Here is a 21,915-nt window from a genome sequence, read left to right as displayed (position 1 = left end):
ATAGTCCTCGTTGAGGAAGATATACGTTCCTCTCAAGTTCTTGCCTCTTTCCAGAACAGCTACCTTGTCCTTGAACCATTATCGGTCTGTGCCTATCACCTGGGCCGGTGGTGGGTTTTTCAGTAGTGTGGGCGCGCTCCACCTCAATCTTCCTGTGGTCCATCTTCAATTTCTCAGAGATAATTTCCCTCACTTTCCTCCCAGACTCCTTCCAGGTCTCATGTGGAGATTCTGCAATTCTGTCCACAACCATATTGTTCCACCTTGATTGTCTCTTGAGATAGTCTGATTTATCTGTCATTGTTATCATGGATTCACACACAGAACTGATGTCCTCTCTCAATGACTTACAGATTGCTGTCATCTTGCTGTTCTCCTGTTTCAACTCACCGAGCTGACCCTGGGAGAACTGCTGTTCTCCTGTTTCAACTCACCGAGCTGACCCTGGGAGAACTGCCGTTCTCCTGTTTCAACTCACCGAGCTGACCCTGGGAGAACTGCTGTTCTCCTGTTTCAACTCACCGAGCTGACCCCGGGAGAACTGCTGTTCTTCAGGTCCTGGACCTCTTTGGTTAAGTCGCCCATTCTATTATTAGTAGTAGAATCCATGAGTATTTGACAAAACTCGTGAACCCATTTTCATGTTGTAAGAACAACTTGTAGGTCGATTTTTGTTCATTTAAAATATCGCTACCAAGAACTTTCCAATACACTTTCAAACAACAAACTTAAAAATAAAATAAAAACGAACTCATTCAACAGGAAGTGTTATATTATCACCAAACTGAGGGACCTCACCATACCATATTATCACCACAATGAGAGATCTCGCCATACCATACTATCACCAAACTGAGAGATCTCACCATACCATATTATCACCATACCATATTATCACCACACTGAGAGACCTCACCATACCATGTTATCACCAAACCATATTATCACCATACCATATTATCACCATACTGAGAGACCTCAACATACCATATTATCACCATACCATATTATCACCATACTGAGAGACCTCACCATACCATATTATCACTATACCATATTATCACCATACTGAGAGACCTCAACATACCATATTATCACCATACTGAGAGACCTCAACATACCATATTATCACCAAACCATATTATCAACATACCATATTATCACCATACTGAGAGACCTCAACATACCATATTATCACCATACCATATTACCACCATACCATATTATCACCATACTCAGAGACCTCACCATACCATATTATCACCATACTGAGGGACCTCACCATAACATTATCACCATACCATATTATCACCATACTGAGAGACCTCAACATACCATATTATCACCATACCATATTATCACCATACTGAGAGACCTCCCCATAACATATTATCAGCATACCATATTATCACCATAACATATTATCACCCTACCATATTATGACCATACCATATAATCACCATAACATATCACCATACTGAGAGACCTCACCATACCATATTATCACCATACTGAGGGACCTCACCATACCATATTATCACCATACCATATTATCACCATACCATATTATCACCATTCCATATTATGACCGTACTGAGGGACCTCACCGTACCATATTATCACCATAACATATTATCACCATACTGAGAGACCTCACCATACCATATTATCACCACACTGAGGGACCTCACCGTACCATATTATCAACATAACATATTATCACCATTCTGAGAGACCTAACCGTACCATATTATCACCATATCATATTATCACCATACTGAGAGACCCCACCATAACATATTATCACCATACCATATTATCACCATACTATATTATCACCATTCCATATTATCACCATACTGAGACCTCACCAGACCATATTATCACCATACTGAGAGACCTCACCATACCATATTATCACCATACTGAGGGACCTCACCATAACATTATCACCATACCATATTATCACCATACTGAGAGACCTCCCCATAACATATTATCACCATACTGAGAGACCTCACCAGACCATATTATCACTATACCATATTATCACCATACTGAGGGACCTCACCATACCATATTATCACCATACCATATTATCACCATACCATATTATCACCATTCCATATTATCACCGTACTGAGGGACCTCACCGTACCATATTATCACCATAACATATTATCACCATACTGAGAGACCTAACCGTACCATATTATCACCATACCATATTATCACCATACTGAGAGACCCCACCATAACATATTATCACCATACCATATTATCACCATACTATATTATCACCATTCCATATTATCACCATACTGAGACCTCACCAGACCATATTATCACCATACTGAGAGACCTCACCATACCATATTATCACCATACCATATTATCACCATACTGAGAGACCTCACCATAACATATTATCACCATACCATATTATCACCATACTGAGACCTCACCATACCATATTATCACCATACCATATTATCACCATACTGAGAGACCTCAACATACCATATTATCACCATACCATATTATCACCATACTGAGAGACCTCACCATAACATATTATCACCATACCATATTATCACCCTACCATATTATGACCATACCATATTATCACCATAACATATTATCACCATACTGAGAGACCTCACCAGACCATATTATCACCATACTGAGGGACCTCACCATATCATATTATCACCATACCATATTATCACCATACTGAGTGACCTCACCAGACCACAAGACACTTCTGTGAGCAGGCCTTTCTAATCGACCTGGCCCGGGTATCCTGGAAGGACATTGACCTCGTCAGTCGAGGATGCCTAGTCATTCTTTAAGAGTAACTTCCTCACCATTTTAGATAAGCATGCTCCGTTCAAAAAATGCAGAACTAAGAACAGATACAGCCCTTGGTTCACTCCAGACCTGACTGCCCTCGACCAGCACAAAAACATCCTGTGGCGGACTGCAATAGCATCGAACAGTCCCCGCGATATGCAACTGTTCAGGGAAGTCAGGAACCAATACACGCAGTCAGTCAGGAAAGCTAAGGCCAGCTTCTTCAGGCAGAAGTTTGCATCCTGTAGCTCCAACTCCAAAAGGTTCTGGGACACTGTGAAGTCCATGGAGAACAAGAGCACCTCCTCCCAGCTGCCCAATGCACTGAGGCTAGGGAACACGGTCACCATCGACAAATCCATGATTATTGAAAACTTCAACAAGCATTTCTCAACGGCTGGCCATGTCTTGCGCCTGGCTACTCCAACCTCGGCCAACAGCTCCGGCCCCCCCGCAGCTCCTCGCCCAAGCCTCTCCAGGTTCTCCTTTACCCAAATCCAGATAGCAGATGTTCTGAAAGAGCTGCAAAACCTGGACCCGTATAAATCAGCTGGGCTTGACAATCTGGACCCTCTATTTCTGAAACTATCCGCCGCCATTGTCGCAACCCCTATTACCAGCCTGTTCAACCTCTCTTTCATATCGTCTGAGATCCCCAAGGATTGGAAAGCTGCCGCAGTCATCCCCCTCTTCAAAGGGGGAGACACCCTGGACATAAACTGTTACAGACCTATATCCATTCTGCCTTGCCTATCTAAGGTCTTCGAAAGCCAAGTCAACAAACAGGTCACTGACCATCTCGAATCCCACCGTACCTTCTCCGCTATGCAATCTGGTTTCCGAGCCGGTCACGGGTGCACCTCAGCCACACTCAAGGTACTAAACGACATCATAACCGCCATCGATAAAAGACAGTACTGTGCAGCCGTCTTCATCGGCCTTGCCAAAGCTTTCGACTCTGTCAATCACCATATTCTTATCGGCAGACTCAGTAGCCTCGGTTTTTCGGATGACTGCCTTGCCTGGTTCACCAATTACTTTGCAGACAGAATTCAGTGTGTCAAATCGGAGGGCATGCTGTCCGGTCCTCTGGCAGTCTCTATGGGGGTGCCACAGGGTTCAATTCTCGGGCCGACTCTTTTCTCTGTATATATCAATGATGTTGCTCTTGCTGCGGGCGATTCCCTGATCCACCTCTACGCAGACGACACCATTCTATATACTTTCGGCCCGTCATTGGACACTGTGCTATCTAACTTCCAAACGAGCTTCAATGCTATACAACACTCCTTCCGTGGCCTCCAACTGCTCTTAAACGCTAGTAAAACCAAATGCATGCTTTTCAACCGATCGCTGCCTGCATCCGCATGCCCGACTAGCATCACCACACTGGATGGTTCCGACCTTGAATATGTGGACACCTATAAGTACCTTGGTGTCTGGCTAGACTGCAAACTCTCCTTCCAGACCCATATCAAACATCTCCAATCGAAAATCAAATAAAGAGTCGGCTTCCTATTCCGTAACAAAGCCTCCTTCGCTCACGCTGCCAAGCTTACCCTAATAAAACTGACTATCCTACCGATCCTCGACTTCGGCGATGTCATCTACAAAATTGTTTCCAACACTCTTCTCAGCAAACTGGATGCAGTTTATCACAGTGCCATTCGTTTCGTCACTAAAGCACCTTATACTACCCACCACTGTGACTTGTATGCTCTAGTCAGATGGCCCTCGCTACATATTCGTCGCAAGACCCACTGGCTCCAGGTCATCTACAAGGCCATGCACGGTAAAGCTCCGCCTTATCTAAGTTCACTGGTCACGATGGCAACACCCATCCGTAGCACGCGCTCCAGCAGGTGTATCTCACTGATCATCCCTAAAGCCAACACCTCATTCGGCTGCCTTTCGTTCCAGTACTCTGCTGCCTTTGACTGGAACGAATTGCAAAAATCGCTGAAGTTGGAGACTTTTATCTCCCTCACCAACTTCAAACATCAGCTATCTGAGCAGCTAACCGATCGCTGCAGCTGTAAATAATCTATTGGTAAATAGCCCAACCATTTTTCACCTACCTCATCCCCACAGTTTTTATTTATTTACTTTTCTGCTATTTTGCACAACAATGTCTCTACCTGTACATGATCATCTGATCATTTATCACTCCAGTGTTAATCTGCAATATTGTAATTATTCGCCTACCTCCTCATGCCTTTTGCACACATTGTATATAGACTCCGCTTTTTTTCTACTGTGTTATTGACTTGTTAATTGTTTACTCCATGTGTAACTCTGTGTTGTCTGTTCACACTGCTATGCTTTATCTTGGCCGCAGTTGCAAATGAGAACTTGTTCTCAACTAGCCTACCTGGTTAAATAAAGGTGAAATAAAATAAATACAATATTATCACTATACCATATTATCACCATACTGAGAGACCTCACCATACCATATTATCACCATACTGAGGGACCTCACCATATCATATTATCACCATACCATATTATCACCATACTGAGAGACCTCACCAGACCATATTATCACCATACTGAGGGACCTCACCATATCATATTATCACCATACCATATTATCGCCATACTGAGAGACCTCACCATACCATATTATCACCATACCATAATATCACCATACTGAGAGACCTCACCAGACCATATTATCACCATAACATATTATCACAATATTGAGAGACCTCAACATAACTTATTATCACCATATTGAGAGACCTCACCAGACCATATTATCACCATACCATATTATCACCATACTGAGAGACCTCACCATACCATATTATCACCATACCATATTATCACCATACTGAGAGACCTCAACATACCATATAATCATCATACTCAGGGACCTCAACATAACATATTATCACCATATTGAGAGACCTCACCATACCATATTATCACCATAACATATTATCACCATATTGAGAGACCTCACCAGACCATATTATCACCATACCATATTATCACCATACTGAGAGACCTCACCATACCATATTATCACCATACTGAGAGACCTCACCATACCATATTATCACCATACCATATTATCACCATACTGAGAGACCTCACCGTAACATATTATCACCATACTGAGAGACCTCACCATACCATATTATCACCATACCATATTATGACCATACCATATTATCACCATACTGAGAGACCTCACCATACCATATTATCACCATACCATATTATCACCATACCATATTATCACCATAACATATTATCACCATACCATATTATCACCATACTGAGAGACCTCACCATACCATATTATCACCATACCATATTATCACCATACCATATTATCACCATAACATATTATCACCATACCATATTATCACAATATTGAGAGACCTCAACATAACTTATTATCACCATATTGAGAGACCTCACCAGACCATATTATCACCATACCATATTATCACCATACTGAGAGACCTCACCATACCATATTATCACCATACCATATTATCACCATACTGAGAGACCTCAACATACCATATAATCACCATACTGAGGGACCTCAACATAACATATTATCACCATATTGAGAGACCTCACCATACCATATTATCACCATAACATATTATCACCATATTGAGAGACCTCACCAGACCATATTATCACCATACCATATTATCACCATACTGAGAGACCTCACCATACCATATTATCAACATACCATATTATCACCAAACTGAGAGACCTCACCATACCATATTATCACCATACCATATTATCACCATACTGAGGGACCTCACCATGCCATATCATCACCATACTGAGGGACATCACCATGCCATATCATCACCATACTGAGAGACCTCAACATACCATATTATCACCATACTGAGAGACCTCAACATACCATATTATCACCATACTGAGAGACCTCAACATACCATATTATCACCATACTGAGAGACCTCACCATACCATATTATCAACATACCATATTATCACCAAACTGAGAGACCTCACCATACCATATTATCACCATACTGAGAGACCTCACCAGACCATATTATCACCATACCATATTATCACCATACTGAGAGACCTCACCGTAACATATTATCACAATACTGAGAGACCTCACCATACCATATTATCACCATACTGAGAGACCTCACCATACCATATTATCACCATACCATATTATCACCAAACTGAGAGACCTCACCATACCATATTAACACCATACCATATTATCACCAAACTGAGAGACCTCACCATACCATATTAACACCATACCATATTATCACCATACCATATTATCACCATACTGAGACCTCACCATGCCATATCATCACCATACTGAGAGACCTCAACATACCATATTATCACCATACTGAGAGACCTCAACATACCATATTATCACCATACTGAGAGACCTCAACATACCATATTATAACCATACTGAGAGACCTCACCATACCATATTATCAACATACCATATTATCACCAAACTGAGAGACCTCACCATACCATATTATCACCATACCATATTATCACCATACCACATTATCAGCATACTGAAACACCTCACCATACCATATTATCACCATACCATATTATCACCATAGTGAGGGACCTCACCATACCATATTATCACCATACCATATTATCACCGTACTGAGAGACCTCACCAGACCATATTATCACCATACTGAGAGACCTCACCATACCATATTATCACCATACCATATTATCACCATACTGAGAGACCTCACCATACCATATTAACACCATACCATATTATCACCATACTGAGAGACCTCACCATACCATATTATCACCATACTGAGAGACCTCAACATACCATATTATCACCATACTGAGAGACCTCAACATACCATATTATAACCATACCATATTATCACCATACTGAGGGACCTCACCATACCATATTACCACCATACCATATTATCACCATACCATATTATCACATTACTGAGAGACCTCACCATAACATATTATCACCATACTGAGAGACCTCAACATACCATATTATCACCATACCATATTATCACCATACTGAGGGACCTCACCATACCATATTATTACCATACCATATTACCACCATACCATATTATCACCATACCACATTATCACCATTGTCACGCCCTGGTCTATATTTATTATGTTATCTTCATGTATTGGGTCAGGCCAGGGTGTGACATGGGTTTATTTGTAGTGTGTTTCGTCTTGGGGTTGTGTGGGGTGTATAGATTAGTCTATGGCTGCCTGAGGCGGTTCTCAATCAGAGTCAGGTGATTATCATTGTCTCTGATTGGGAACCATATTTAGGTAGCCTGGGTTTCACTGTGTGTTTGTGGGTGATTGTTCCTGTCTCTGTGTTTGTTACACCAGTCAGGGCTGTTTCGGTTTTCGACGTTTGTTGTTTTGTATTGTTCGTGTTTTTTCATCATTAAAGATGTATCGAACGAATCACGCTGCATTTTGGTCCGATCCTTATTCCACCTCTTCGTCAGAGAAGGAGGTAGAAGAAACCCATTACAGAATCACCCACCACAAACGGACCAAGCAACGTGTCAACAGGCAGGAGCCACAGGAGAAGCAACAAAGGCAGCAACAGCGATCACAGGACTTCTGGACTTGGGAGGAGAAATTGTTCGGAGAAGGACCCTGGGATCAGCCTGGAGAATATCACCGCCCCAAAGAAGAACTGGAGGCGGAGAGAGCTGAGAGGCGCTGGTATGAGGAGGCAGCGCGGCGACGCGGATGGAAGCCCGAGAGTCAGCCCCAAAAATTTCTTGGGGGGGGCTCAGGGAGAGTGTGGCAGAGTCAGGAGTCAGACCTGAGCCCACTCTCCCTGTTTATCGTGAGGAGCCAAGGAGGAGACCAGAACCGGTGTTGGAGGTGAGCGAAGCAGAGACTGTGTAGGAGTTAATGGGGAAATTGGAGGAGAGAGAAATGAGGGAGTTGCTGTGTTGGTGCTTTTTGCATGGAATTCGCCCGACGGAACGTGTCAGGGATTTGATGGCACCTGGGTCAGCGCTCCATACTCGTCCTGAGGTGCGTGTTAGTCGGCTGGTGAAGTTGGTGCCAGCCTCATGCACCAGGCCTCCTGTGAACATCCCTAGCCTTGCACGTCCTGTGCCAACACTGCTCTCAAGATCTCCAGTACGCCTTCACGGTCTAGCCCATCCTGTGCCACCTCCAGACACCAGCCCTCCGGTGGCAGCTCCCCGCACCAGGCTTCCTGTGCGTGTCCTCGGCCCAGTACCATCAGTGCCAGCACCACGCATCAGGCCTACAGTGCGCCTCGCCTCTCCTGGGCTGCCGGAGCCTCCCGCTTCCTCCTCTACAGCGCTGCTGGAGTCTCCCGCCTGTTCAGCGCTGCCGGAGTCTTCCTCCTCTCCTGTGCTGCTGGAGCCTCCCGCCTGTTTAGCGCTGCCAGAGCCTTCCGCCTCTACAGCGTTGCCGGAGTCTCCTGCCCGTTTAGCGCAGCCAGAGCTGCCAGTCTGCATGGAGCAGCCAGAGCTGCCAGTCTGCATGGAGCAGCCAGAGCTGCCAGTCTGCATGGAGCAGCCAGAGCTGCCAGTCTGCAAGGAGCTGCCAGTCTGCAAGGAGCTGCCAGTCTGCAAGGAGCTGCCAGAGCTGTTAGTCTGCATGCAGCAGCCAGAGCTGTCAGTCTGCAAGAAGCCGCCAGAGCTGTCAATCTGCATGGAGCAGCCAGAGCCGCCAGTCAGCATGACTCTTCCAGATCTGCCAGTCAGCCAGACTCTTCCAGATCTGCCAGTCAGCCAGACTCTTCCAGATCTGCCAGTCAGCCAGGCTCTTCCGGATCTGCCAGACTCTTCCAGATCTGCCAGTCAGCCAGACTCTTCCAGATCTGCCAGTCAGCCAGACTCTTCCAGATCTGCCAGTCAGCCAGACTGGCAGGAGTCCGCACCTTAGGGGGTGGGGTTCTGTCACGCCCTGGTCTATATTTATTATGTTATCTTCATGTATTGGGTCAGGCCAGGGTGTGACATGGGTTTATTTGTAGTGTGTTTCGTCTTGGGGTTGTGTGGGGTGTATTGATTAGTCTATGGCTGCCTGAAGCGGTTCTCAATCAGAGTCAGGTGATTATCGTTGTCTCTCATTGGGAACCATATTTAGGTAGCCTGGGTTTCACTGTGTGTTTGTGGGTGATTGTTCCTGTCTCTGTGTTTGTTACACCAGTCAGGGCTGTTTCGGTTTTCGACGTTTGTTGTTTTGTATTGTTCGTGTTTTTTCATCATTAAAGATGTATCGAACGAATCACGCTGCATTTTGGTCCGATCCTTATTCCACCTCTTCGTCAGAGAAGGAGGTAGAAGAAACCTGTTACAACCATACCATATTATCACCATACCATATTATCACCATACTGAGAGACCTCACCATACCATATTATCAACATACTGAGAGACCTCACCAGACCATATTATCACCATACCATATTATCACCATACTGAGAGACCTCACCATACCATATTATCACCATACTGAGAGACCTCACCAGACCATATTATCACCAGACCATATTATAACCATACTGAGAGACCTCAACATACCATATTACCACCATACCATATTATAACCTACCATATTATCACCATACTGAGAGACCTCACCATACCATATTATCACCATACTGAGAGACCTCACCATACCATATTATAACCATACTGAGAGACCTCAACATACCATATTACCACCATACCATATTATCACCATACCATATTATCACCATACCATATTATCGCCAAACTGAGACCTCACCATACCATATTATCACCATACTGAGAAACCTCCCCATACCATATTATCACCATACTGAGAGACCTCACCATACCATAGTATAACCATACTGAGAGACCTCAACATACCATATTATCACCATACTGAGAGACCTCAACATACCATATTATCACCATACTGAGAGACCTCAACATACCATATTATAACCATACCATATTATCACCATACCATATTATCACCATTCCATATTATCACCATACTGAGAGACCTCACCATACCATATTATCACCAAACTGAGGAACCTCCCCATATCATATTTTCACCATACTTATGTGCCAATACAATATATATTGCGATTTTCATGATTATACAGGACCAGTCAAAAGTTTGGACACACCTACTCATTCAATGGTTTTTCTTTATTTTCTACATTGTAGAATGATAGTGAAGACATCAAAACTATGAAACAACACATATGGAATCATGTCGTAACCAAAAAAGTGTTAAACAATTCAAAATATATTTTATATTTGAGATTCTTCAAAGTAGCCACCCGTTGCCTTGATGACAGCTTTGCACACTCTATTGCAATGTAGAAAATTGTTTTGTTTTTTTTAAGTTAAAAAAAGAAAGAAAAACCCTTGAATGATTATTTGTGTACAAACTTTTGACTGGTACTGTATATAATTTTCGATTCAATATTGTGATTTTATTGTGTTTCAATGTTCCAAACATATTTCTCAACATGTCTGATGCAGAGTGACCAGATTGAACCATGAGAACCAAAATGATATCCCGATATGTAACTGTACCGATTCTTCCCAAACATTAGTACACTGATTGTACAAAAAATTAGAATCATTCATTGTATTTTATTTAACCTTTATTTACATCTGCTCTTTCTATGACACAGACTGACCAGGTGAGTCCAGGTGAAAACTGTGAGCCCTTATTGATGTCACGTGTTAAATCCACTTCAGTCAGTGTAGATGAAGGGGAGGGCACAAGTTAAAGAAGGATTTTTAAGCCTTGAGACAATTCAGACATGGATTGTGTATATGCCACTCAGAGGGTGAATGGACAAGACAAATGTAATTGCCTTTGAACGGGATTTGGTAGAAGGTGCCAGGAGTGTTTGAGTGTTTCAAGAACTGCAACTCTGATTGGTTTTTCATTATCAACAGTTTCCCGTGTGTATCAAGAATGGTCCAACACCCAAATGACATCCAGCCAACTTGATACAACTGTAGGAAGCATTGGAGTCAACATGGACCAGCATCCATGTGGAACGCTTTCAACACCTTTTAGAGTCCGTAACTCAAGAAATTGAGGCTGTTCTGAGGGCAAAAAGGGGGTGGCACTCAATATTAGGAAAGCGTTCCTAATGTTTTGTACACCCAGCATATATATAAAGTGTGTAAAACTGTGAAAGTGAAAGTCACCCAGTAAAATACTTCTTGATTAAAAGTCAAAACGTATTTGGTTTTAAATATACTTAAATATCAAAAGTAAATGTATATGCTATAAATAATTTCAAATTCCTTATATTAAGCAAACCAGATGTTATTTTTCATTGATAGCCAGGGCAAACTCAGACGTCATTTACAAACTAAGCATTTGTGTTTAGTGAGTCCGCCAGATCAGAGGCATTAGCAGAGTTTCTCTCACGGAGCCAGTCAAGGCTTCTCTCACGGAGCCAGGCAGGGCTTCTCTCAGAGCCAGGCAGGGCTTCTCTCAGAGCCAGGCAAGGCTTCTCTCAGAGTCAGGCAGGGCTTCTCTCACAGAGCCAGGCAGGGCTTCTCTCACGGAGCCAGGCAGGGCTTCTCTCATGGAGCCAGGCAGGGCTTCTCTCACGGAGCCAGGCAGGGCTTCTCTCACGGAGCCAGGCAAGGCTTCTCTCAGAGTCAGGCAGGGCTTCTCTCACAGAGCCAGGCAGGGCTTCTCTCACGGAGCCAGGCAGGGCTTCTCTCATGGAGCCAGGCAGGGCTTCTCTCACGGAGCCAGGCAGGGCTTCTCTCACGGAGCCAGGCAAGGCTTCTCTCACGGAGCCAGTCAAGGCTTCTCTCACGGAGCCAGGCAGGGCTTCTCTCACGGAGCCAGGCAAGGCTTCTCTCACGGAGCCAGGCAGGGCTTCTCTCACGGAGCCAGGCAAGGCTTCTCTCAGAGTCAGGCAGGGCTTCTCTCACAGAGCCAGGCAGGGCTTCTCTCACGGAGCCAGTCAAGGCTTCTCTCACGGAGCCAGGCAGGGCTTCTCTCACGGAGCCAGGCAAGGCTTCTCTCACAGAGCCAGGCAGGGTTCTCTCACAGAGCCAGGCAGGGCTTCTCTCAGAGCCAGCCAGGGTTCTCTCACAGAGCCAGGCAGGGTTCTCTCACAGAGTCAGACAGGGCTTCTCTCTGTATGGTAATAGCTTTGGTATTTGGATGGTATATGGTAATATAGATGCATATATTAAAAGCAGCTCTCATACCTCAAATAGTTATTTTTTTCTCAGTATCTTCAGACTGAATACCCTATCTGTCCTCTCCATTGTCATTTTGGAGAATGATGGACATAAAAGAATCCAGCTATGCCGCCTCGCTGAATGGAAATACCATACTTTATTCAGGTGGCAATTATTTGGTTATTGAACCAGCAAAATCTCTATATCAATCAATTTCTATTCAGCCTATTAGACCCCTCAGACACAGTAGAACCATTTCTATTCAGCCTATGAGACCCCTCAGACACAGTAGAACCATTTCTATTCAGCCTATTAGACCCCTCAGACACAGTAGAACCATTTCTATTCAGCCTATTAGACCCCTCAGACACAGTAGAACCATTTCTATTCAGCCTATTAGACCCCTCAGACACAGTAGAACCATTTCTATTCAGCCTATGAGACCCCTCAGACACAGTAGAACCATTTCTATTCAGCCTATTAGACCCCTCAGACACAGTAGAACCATTTCTATTCAGCCTATGAGACCCCTCAGACACAGTAGAACCATTTCTATTCAGCCTATTAGACCCCTCAGACACAGTAGAACCATTTCTATTCAGCCTATGAGACCCCTCAGAGACAGTAGAACCATTTCTATTCAGCCTATGAGACCCCTCAGACACAGTAGAACCATTTCTATTCAGCCTATGAGACCCCTCAGAGACAGTAGAACCATTTCTATTCAGCCTATGAGACCCCTCAGAGACAGTAGAACCATTTCTATTCAGCCTATGAGACCCCTCAGAGACAGTAGAACCATTCCCATTCAGCCTATGAGACCCCTCAGAGACAGTAGAACCATTTCTATTCAGCCTATTAGACCCCTCAGAGACAGTAGAACCATTCCCATTCAGCCTATTAGACCCCTCAGACACAGTAGAACCATTTCTATTCAGCCTATTAGACCCCTCAGACACAGTAGAACCATTTCTATTCAGCCTATGAGACCCCTCAGAGACAGTAGAACCATTTCTATTCAGCCTATGAGACCCCTCAGAGACAGTAGAACCATTTCTATTCAGCCTATTAGACCCCTCAGACACAGTAGAACCATTTCTATTCAGCCTATTAGACCCCTCAGACACAGTAGAACCATTTCTATTCAGCCTATGAGACCCCTCAGAGACAGTAGAACCATTTCTATTCAGCCTATTAGACCCCTCAGACACAGTAGAACCATTTCTATTCAGCCTATGAGACCCCTCAGAGACAGTAGAACCATTTCTATTCAGCCTATTAGACCCCTCAGACACAGTAGAACCATTTCTATTCAGCCTATGAGACCCCTCAGAGACAGTAGAACCATTTCTATTCAGCCTATGAGACCCCTCAGACACAGTAGAACCATTCCCATTCAGCCTATGAGACCCCTCAGACAGTAGAAAAGGTGTAGAAGAATATCAATGTGACTTTATACTTTATCAAATATATCTTATTTGGTGTGAAGGCATACCATTAACTAATTCCTTCAAATTCAAATCTGGACCTCAAAACCAGTTCCACTGCTTTAAAAAAATATGTATTATTCTCTAATCCAGGACTGATTTAGACCTGGGACACCAGGTGGGTGCAATTAATGATCAGGTAGAACAGAACACCAGCAGGCTCCATACCTCGTAGGGTCAGAGTTGAATACACCTGGTCTAGTGGGTATTTATGTCTACATGATCCATAAAACAGTAAATATATACTGAGTGAGCCAGTCAATTCATATGTTAGAGAGTTATAATAGCCTAATACACCCTTAATAAAAAGGGTTTAGCAGCAGAGATCAGAACAGTACGAAAACCATCTAAACGGCTTTAGAGGAGAATATGTTACATTTGGAGACATAAGAAAATAGAAAAGAAGAGAAGAGTCAGAAGCATCTGAGGTAAGGATGCTGGTGCAGTCTCGGTATTATTCGGGGGTCCTCGACTATAAAGAGCTCGTGACTCATATCACGACCACCGTGTGATGGAGCCGCGGCCAGTAGAAGCACCGGGATAGGTTGGGGCTGAACCGGGAGAGGCGAGAGGTTTTGACCTGAACTGTCGCCGACATGAAACACCGGGAAAGGCGCGAGGTGAGGGCTGAACTGTTAACGACATGAGAGGCGTGACGGGAGGTTCGGGTCATGCTTTGTAAACATTTCTTACAGCCTGTATATGGAACCAAAGCCTGTGCCTAAGGCTATCGGGCAAACCATACGATTCTAGTTATTGGACATGAATTACGCGCAAAATACGCATTTGGTTACCTAACGTTATTAGCCTACCAACAATTTCGTTATGTACACAAACCAAATGTAATTTGTAACAACACTCACAATTACTTAATGATTTACAGCCCCGTACTGTGTCCACAAATGCTCACAAAATCTTAGTAACCTAGTTATATTATATTACTCATCGTTACTGTCAAAATGAACGTCGTCTAGCCTACTATCAGAATATTATTCACTCAACAAAATCAAGCCAAAACATATCGTATTTGTCACACATGCATATGTTGAATCATAAATTCAATAGAGGCCGTGCATTTAGACTAGAGTACGATAGGTCAGGCTACTTACCGTGGAGATGGCGTAGCGGACCACCAATATAAATTTCAAATAAACTGAAGCATCCATCCTGTCATTTGAATGGTGAGACGTTTGAATGTCGTTAATGTTTTACAAACTCCTGAACACAAACCAAACTCCTGGACGTTTTCATCAAACAATTTGAAATTAAAGTTTTCTTTATGCAGAGTTCGCCCCAGCGAAGCGGCTTGACAGACGGGCTGTGGAACACAACTTCTCCTCGGTCGTACACAACAACCGCTCCGTGGTGACAGTGCACATTGCGCACTGAAGCCCTTCGTCCAGCACGTCGCAATAGTTTAATGTAATGGTTTATATATACACTATATGACCCATAGGGGGCGCTGTGTTGAAGCCGCCGCACCTACTGGTACCAGAACTGTAAAAATATTTAGAAAGCTATAGAAATACATGTATTAATGTCTACATTCGTTTTTGCCACGTTTATTGTATTACAGACATCTTAATGCATACATTGAAATTATATTTGGGAGCTAAACATAAACATTTCAACATATCAAAAGATTTTCCTTAAAGTATATATTTTTTGATTGCTAATGTTACTGTCCCCACTACAACAAAACAGTACTAAAAAACATTTCATTTTATCCTAGAAAAAATCAATTGAAATACTGAATACATGTAGGACTGATCCTATTGGATATGACTTCATAACCTTTCAATGGCCAATACATACAGTTGAAGTCAGAAGTTTACATAGACTTAGGTTGGAGTCATTAAAACTTGTTTTTTAACCACTCCTCAAATGTCTTGTTAACAAACTATAGTTTTGGCAAGTCGGTTAGAACATCTACTTTGTGCATGACACAAGTCATTTTTCCAACAATTGTTTACAGACAGATTATTTCACTTATCATTCAATGTATCACAATTCCAGTGGGTCAGAAGTTTACATACACTAAGTTGACTGTGCCTTTCAACAGCTTGGAAAATTACAGAAAATTATGTCATGGCTTTAGAAGCTTCTGATTGGCCAATTGACATCATTTGAGTCATTTGTAGGTGTACCTGTGCATGTATTTCAAGTCCTACCTTCAGACTCAGTGCCCCTTTGCTTGACATCATGGGAAAATCAAAAGAAATCAGCCAAGACCTCAGAAATCAAATTGTAGACCTTCACAAGTCTGGTTCATTCTTGGGAGCAATTTCCAAATGCCTGAAGATACCACGTTCATCTGTACAAACAATAGTATGCAAGTATAAACACCGTGGGACCAGGCAGCCGTAACACAGCTCAGGAAGGAGACGTGTTCTGTCTCCTAGAGATGAACGTACTTTAGTGTGAAAAGTGCAAATCAATCCCAGAACAACAGCAAAGGACCTTGTGAAGATGCTGGAGGAAACGGGTACAAAAGTATCTATATCCACAGTAAAACAAGTTCTATATCAACATAACCTGAAAGGCCGCTCAGCAAGGAAGAAGCAGCTGCTCCAAAATCGCCATAAAAAAGCCAGATTACAGTTTGCAACTGCACATGGGGACAAAGATCATACTTTTTGGAGAAATGTCCTCTGGTCTGATGAAACAAAAATAGAACTGTTTGGCCATAATGATCATCGTTATGTTTGGAGGAAAACGGGGGATGCTTGCAAGCTGAAGAACACCATCCCGTGAAGGACAGGGGTTGCAGCATCATGTTGTGGGGTGCTTTGCTGCAGGAGGTACTGTTGCACTTCACAAAATAGATGGCTTCATGAGGTAGGAAATGTATGTGGATATATTGAAGCAACATCTCAAGACATCAGTCAGGAAGTTAAAGCTTGGTTGCAAATGGGTCTTCCAAATGGACAATGGAGTGGCCATCACAAAGCCCTGATCTCAATCCTATAGACAATTTGTGGGCAGAACTGAAAAAGTGTGTGCGAGCAAGGAGGCCTACAAACCTGACTCAGTCACACCAGGTCTGTCAGGAGGAATGCGCCAAAATTCACCAAACTTATTGTGGGAAGCTTGTGGAAGGCTAACCGAAACATTTGACCCAAGTTAAACAATTTAAAGGCAATGCTACCAAATACTAATTGAGTGTATGTGAAAGTCAGACTTCAACTGTAGCATCAGCAACCCAGCATTTATATACATGATTGATTTAATGCACCGTACACACTGTGAGGTATTTCCCTTTGGTTCCCCGACAGGTTGAATTTGTCCCACCAAGTTTTCTGAGCAAAAATAAATAAATAGTTAATTGAAAAGCATTAGATATAAGAACTGTAAACACACCAGGAAATCAGCTCCAAGCGATTTTAATGTACAAATGCAAGGTCAAACATCTGTTTGGGCTTCTCGTGGTCAATTTGCCATCTACAAATGATTTGAAATGATGTTCCAGCCCCCCGACCATCCGTTCCAGAAGAAATCGGCCTGAGGCTGAAATTAGTTGATGATCCCTGCCATGGGGGGGGTCATCTCTCGTCAGAGATTGCATGTATTTGGGTGGGATATTATCCTCACCAAAAGTCAAACGGGAGGCAACAGTCATACGACAGAGCCTTTGGAAAGTATTCAGAGCCCTTGACTTTTTCCACATTTTGTTATGTTACAGCGTTAATCTAAAATGGATTCAATAAATACAAATCCTCAGCAATCAACACCCCATATCGACAAAGTGAAAACCATTTATCAATTTTAGCACAACTATAATAAATAAAATAAAAACAGCAAAATCTTATTTACATAACGATTCAGACCCTTTGCTATGAGACTCTAAATACACAACTGTTAGTATGTCAGCAGTGTTCGTATGTCCGCAGTGTTAGTATGTCAGCAGTGTTAGTATGTCAGTAGTGTTAGTATGTCAGCAGTGTTAGTATGTCAGCAGTGTTAGTATGTCAGCAGTGTTAGTATGTCAGCAGTGTTAGTATGTCAGCAGTGTTAGTATGTCAGCAGTGTTAGTATGTCAGTAGTGTTAGTATGTCAGCAGTGTTAGTATGTCAGTAGTGTTAGTATGTCAGTATGTCAAATCAAATCAAATTTCATTTGTCACATACACATGGTTAGCAGATGTTAATGGTCACATACACATGGTTAGCAGATGTTAATGCGATTGTAGCTAAATGCTTGTGCTTCTAGTTCCAACAATGCAGTAATAACCAACGAGTAATCTAACCTAACAATTCCACAACTACTACCTTATACACACAAGTGTAAGGGGATAAAGAATATGTACCTAAAGATATATGAATGAGTGATGGTACAGAATGGCATAGGCAAGATGCAGTAGATGGTATAGAGTACAGTATATACATATGAGATGAGTAATGTAGGGTATACAGTGCCTTGCAAAAGTATTCGGCCCCCTTGAACTTTGCGACCTTTTGCCACATTTCAGGCTTCAAACATAAAGATATAAAACTGTATTTTTTTGTGAAGAATCAACAACAAGTGGGACACAATCATGAAGTGGAACGACATTTATTGGATATTTCAAACTTTTTTAACAAATGAAAAACGGAAAAATTGGGCGTGCAAAATTATTCAGCCCCCTTAAGTTAATACTTTGTAGCGCCACCTTTTGCTGCCATTACAGCTGTAAGTCGCTTGGTGTATGTCTCTATCAGTTTTGCACATCGAGAGACTGAAATTTTTTCCCATTCCTCCTTGCAAAACAGCTCGAGCTCAGTGAGGTTGGATGGAGAACATTTGTGAACAGCAGTTTTCAGTTCTTTCCACAGATTCTCGATTGGATTCAGGTCTGGACTTTGACTTGGCCATTCTAACACCTGGATATGTTTATTTTTGAACCATTCCATTGTAGATTTTGCTTTATGTTTTGGATCATTGTCTTGTTGGAAGACAAATCTCCGTCCCAGTCTCAGGTCTTTTGCAAACTCCATCAGGTTTTCTTCCAGAATGGTCCTGTATTTGGCTTCATCCATCTTCCCATCAATTTTAACCATCTTCCCTGTCCCTGCTGAAGAAAAGCAGGCCCAAACCATGATGCTGCCACCACCATGTTTGACAGTGGGGATGGTGTGTTCAGGGTGATGGGCTGTGTTGCTTTTACGCCAAACATAACGTTTTGCATTGTTGCCAAAAAGTTCAATTTTGGTTTCATCTGACCAGAGCACCTTCTTCCACATGTTTGGTGTGTCTCCCAGGTGGCTTATGGCAAACTTTAAACAACACTTTTTATGGATATCTTTAAGAAATGGCTTTCTTCTTGCCACTCTTCCATAAAGGCCAGATTTGTGCAATATACGACTGATTGTTGTCCTATGGACAGAGTCTCCCACCTCAGCTGTAGATCTCTGCAGTTCATCCAGAGTGATCATGGGCCTCTTGGCTTCATCTCTGATCAGTCTTCTCCTTGTATGAGCTGAAAGTTTAGAGGGACGGCCAGGTCTTGGTAGATTTGCAGTGGTCTGATACTCCTTCCATTTCAATATTATTGCTTGCACAGTGCTCCTTGGGATGTTTAAAGCTTGGGAAATCTTTTTGTATCCAAATCCGGCTTTAAACTTCTTCACAACAGTGTCTCGGACCTGCCTGGTGTGTTCCTTGTTCTTCATGATGCTCTCTGCGCTTTTAACGGACCTCTGAGACTATCACAGTGCAGGTGCATTTATACAGAGACTTGATTACACACAGGTGGATTGTATTTATCATCATTAGTCATTTAGGTCAACATTGGATCATTCAGAGATCCTCACTGAACTTCTGGAGAGAGTTTGCTGCACTGAAAGTAAAGGGGCTGAATCATTTTGCACACCCAATTTTTCAGTTTTTGATTTGTTAAAAAAAGTTTGAAATATCCAATAAATGTCGTTCCACTTCATGATTGTGTCCCACTTGTTGTTGATTCTTCACAAAAAAATACAGATTTATATCTTTATGTTTGAAGCCTGAAATGTGGCAAAAGGTCGCAAAGTTCAAGGGGGCCGAATACTTTCGCAAGGCACTGTATAAACATAAAGTGGCATAGTTTAAAGGGGCTGGTGATACATGTATTACATAAAGATGGCAAGATGCTGTAGATGATATAGAGTACAGTATATACATATACATATGAGATGAGTAATGTAGGGTATGTAAACATTATATTAAGTAGCATTGTTTAAAGTGGCTAGTGATAAATTTACATCAATTTCCATTATTAAAGTGAGCTGGAGTTGAGTCAGTATGTTGGCAGCAGCCACTCAATGTTAGTGGTGGCTGTTTAATTAACAGACTGATGGCCTTGAGATAGAAGCTGTTTTTCAGTCACTCTGTCCCTGCTTTGATGCACCTGTACTGACCTCGCCTTCTGGATGATGGCGGGGTGAACAGGCAGTGGCTCGGGTGGTTGTTGTCCTTGATGATCTTTATGGCCTTCCTGTGACATCAGGTTGTGTAGGTGTCCTGGAGGGCAGGTAGTTTGCCCCCGGTGATGCGTTGTGCAGACCTCACTACACTCTGGAGAGCCTTACGGTTGAGGGCGGAGCAGTTGCCGTACCAGGCGGTGATACAGCCCGCCAGGATGCTCTCGATTGTGCATCTGTAGAAGTTTGTGAGTGCTTTTGGTGACAAGCCAAATTTCTTCAGCCTCCTGAGGTTGAAGAGGCGCTGCTGCGCCTTCTCCACCCTACCTGACACCCTAGACCCACTCCAATTTGCTTACCGCCCAAATAGGTCCACAGGACGATGCTGTTTCCTTGACTAGTCTCTCAAAACACTTCATGATGACGGAAGTGAGTGCTACGGGGCGGTCGTCGTTTAGCTCAGTTACCTTAGCTTTCTCGGGAACAGGAACAATGGTGGCCCTCTTGAAGCATGTGGGAACAGCAGACTGGGATAAGGATTGATTGAATATGTCAGCAGTGTATTAACCATGGGGTCATTACATTAATATTACAACATTACATAACTAAGGGGATATTCAACTCAGATAAGACATTAGTGTTACAGTGCATTGCAAAAGTATTCAGACCCCTTGGATATCTTCAAATTGTTTTGCCCCGCAAAGTGGGAATGAAATGGATGCCATGGTCATGTCAACCATTTACGCAAAATACTCTTGTCAAATTGGAAGAAAAAAAACATTTACATACAGAACCAGTCAAGAGTTTGTTTTTACTATTTCTAGATAGTAAAATAATAGTGAAGACATCAAAACTATTAAATAACACATATGGCTCCATATAGTAACCAAAAAAGTGTTAAACAAATCCAAATATATTTTATATTTGAGATTCTTCAAAGTAGCCACCCTTTGCCTTGATGACAGC

At 42.7% G+C, this 21,915-nt stretch overlaps 1 protein-coding gene across 1 annotated transcript in view; it reads right to left on the bottom strand.

Annotated features, from left to right (window-relative positions):
- Positions 1-15,903, bottom strand: part of vipr1b (vasoactive intestinal peptide receptor 1b) — a 316,767-nt gene extending 300,864 nt beyond the window's left edge. Inside the window, exon 1 of the mRNA XM_064941134.1 lies at positions 15,682-15,903. Coding sequence (XP_064797206.1) covers positions 15,682-15,738 — 57 coding nt within the window. The 5' untranslated portion in view covers positions 15,739-15,903. The remainder of the gene's footprint in view (positions 1-15,681) is intronic.
- Positions 15,904-21,915: the final 6,012 nt, after the last annotated feature.

Source organism: Oncorhynchus masou, chromosome 28, assembly GCF_036934945.1.
Source record: "Oncorhynchus masou masou isolate Uvic2021 chromosome 28, UVic_Omas_1.1, whole genome shotgun sequence".
Classification (NCBI taxonomy): domain Eukaryota; kingdom Metazoa; phylum Chordata; class Actinopteri; order Salmoniformes; family Salmonidae; genus Oncorhynchus; species Oncorhynchus masou.
Note: the sequence above shows the minus strand (reverse complement) of the source record. Positions and strands in the feature narration are given on the sequence as shown.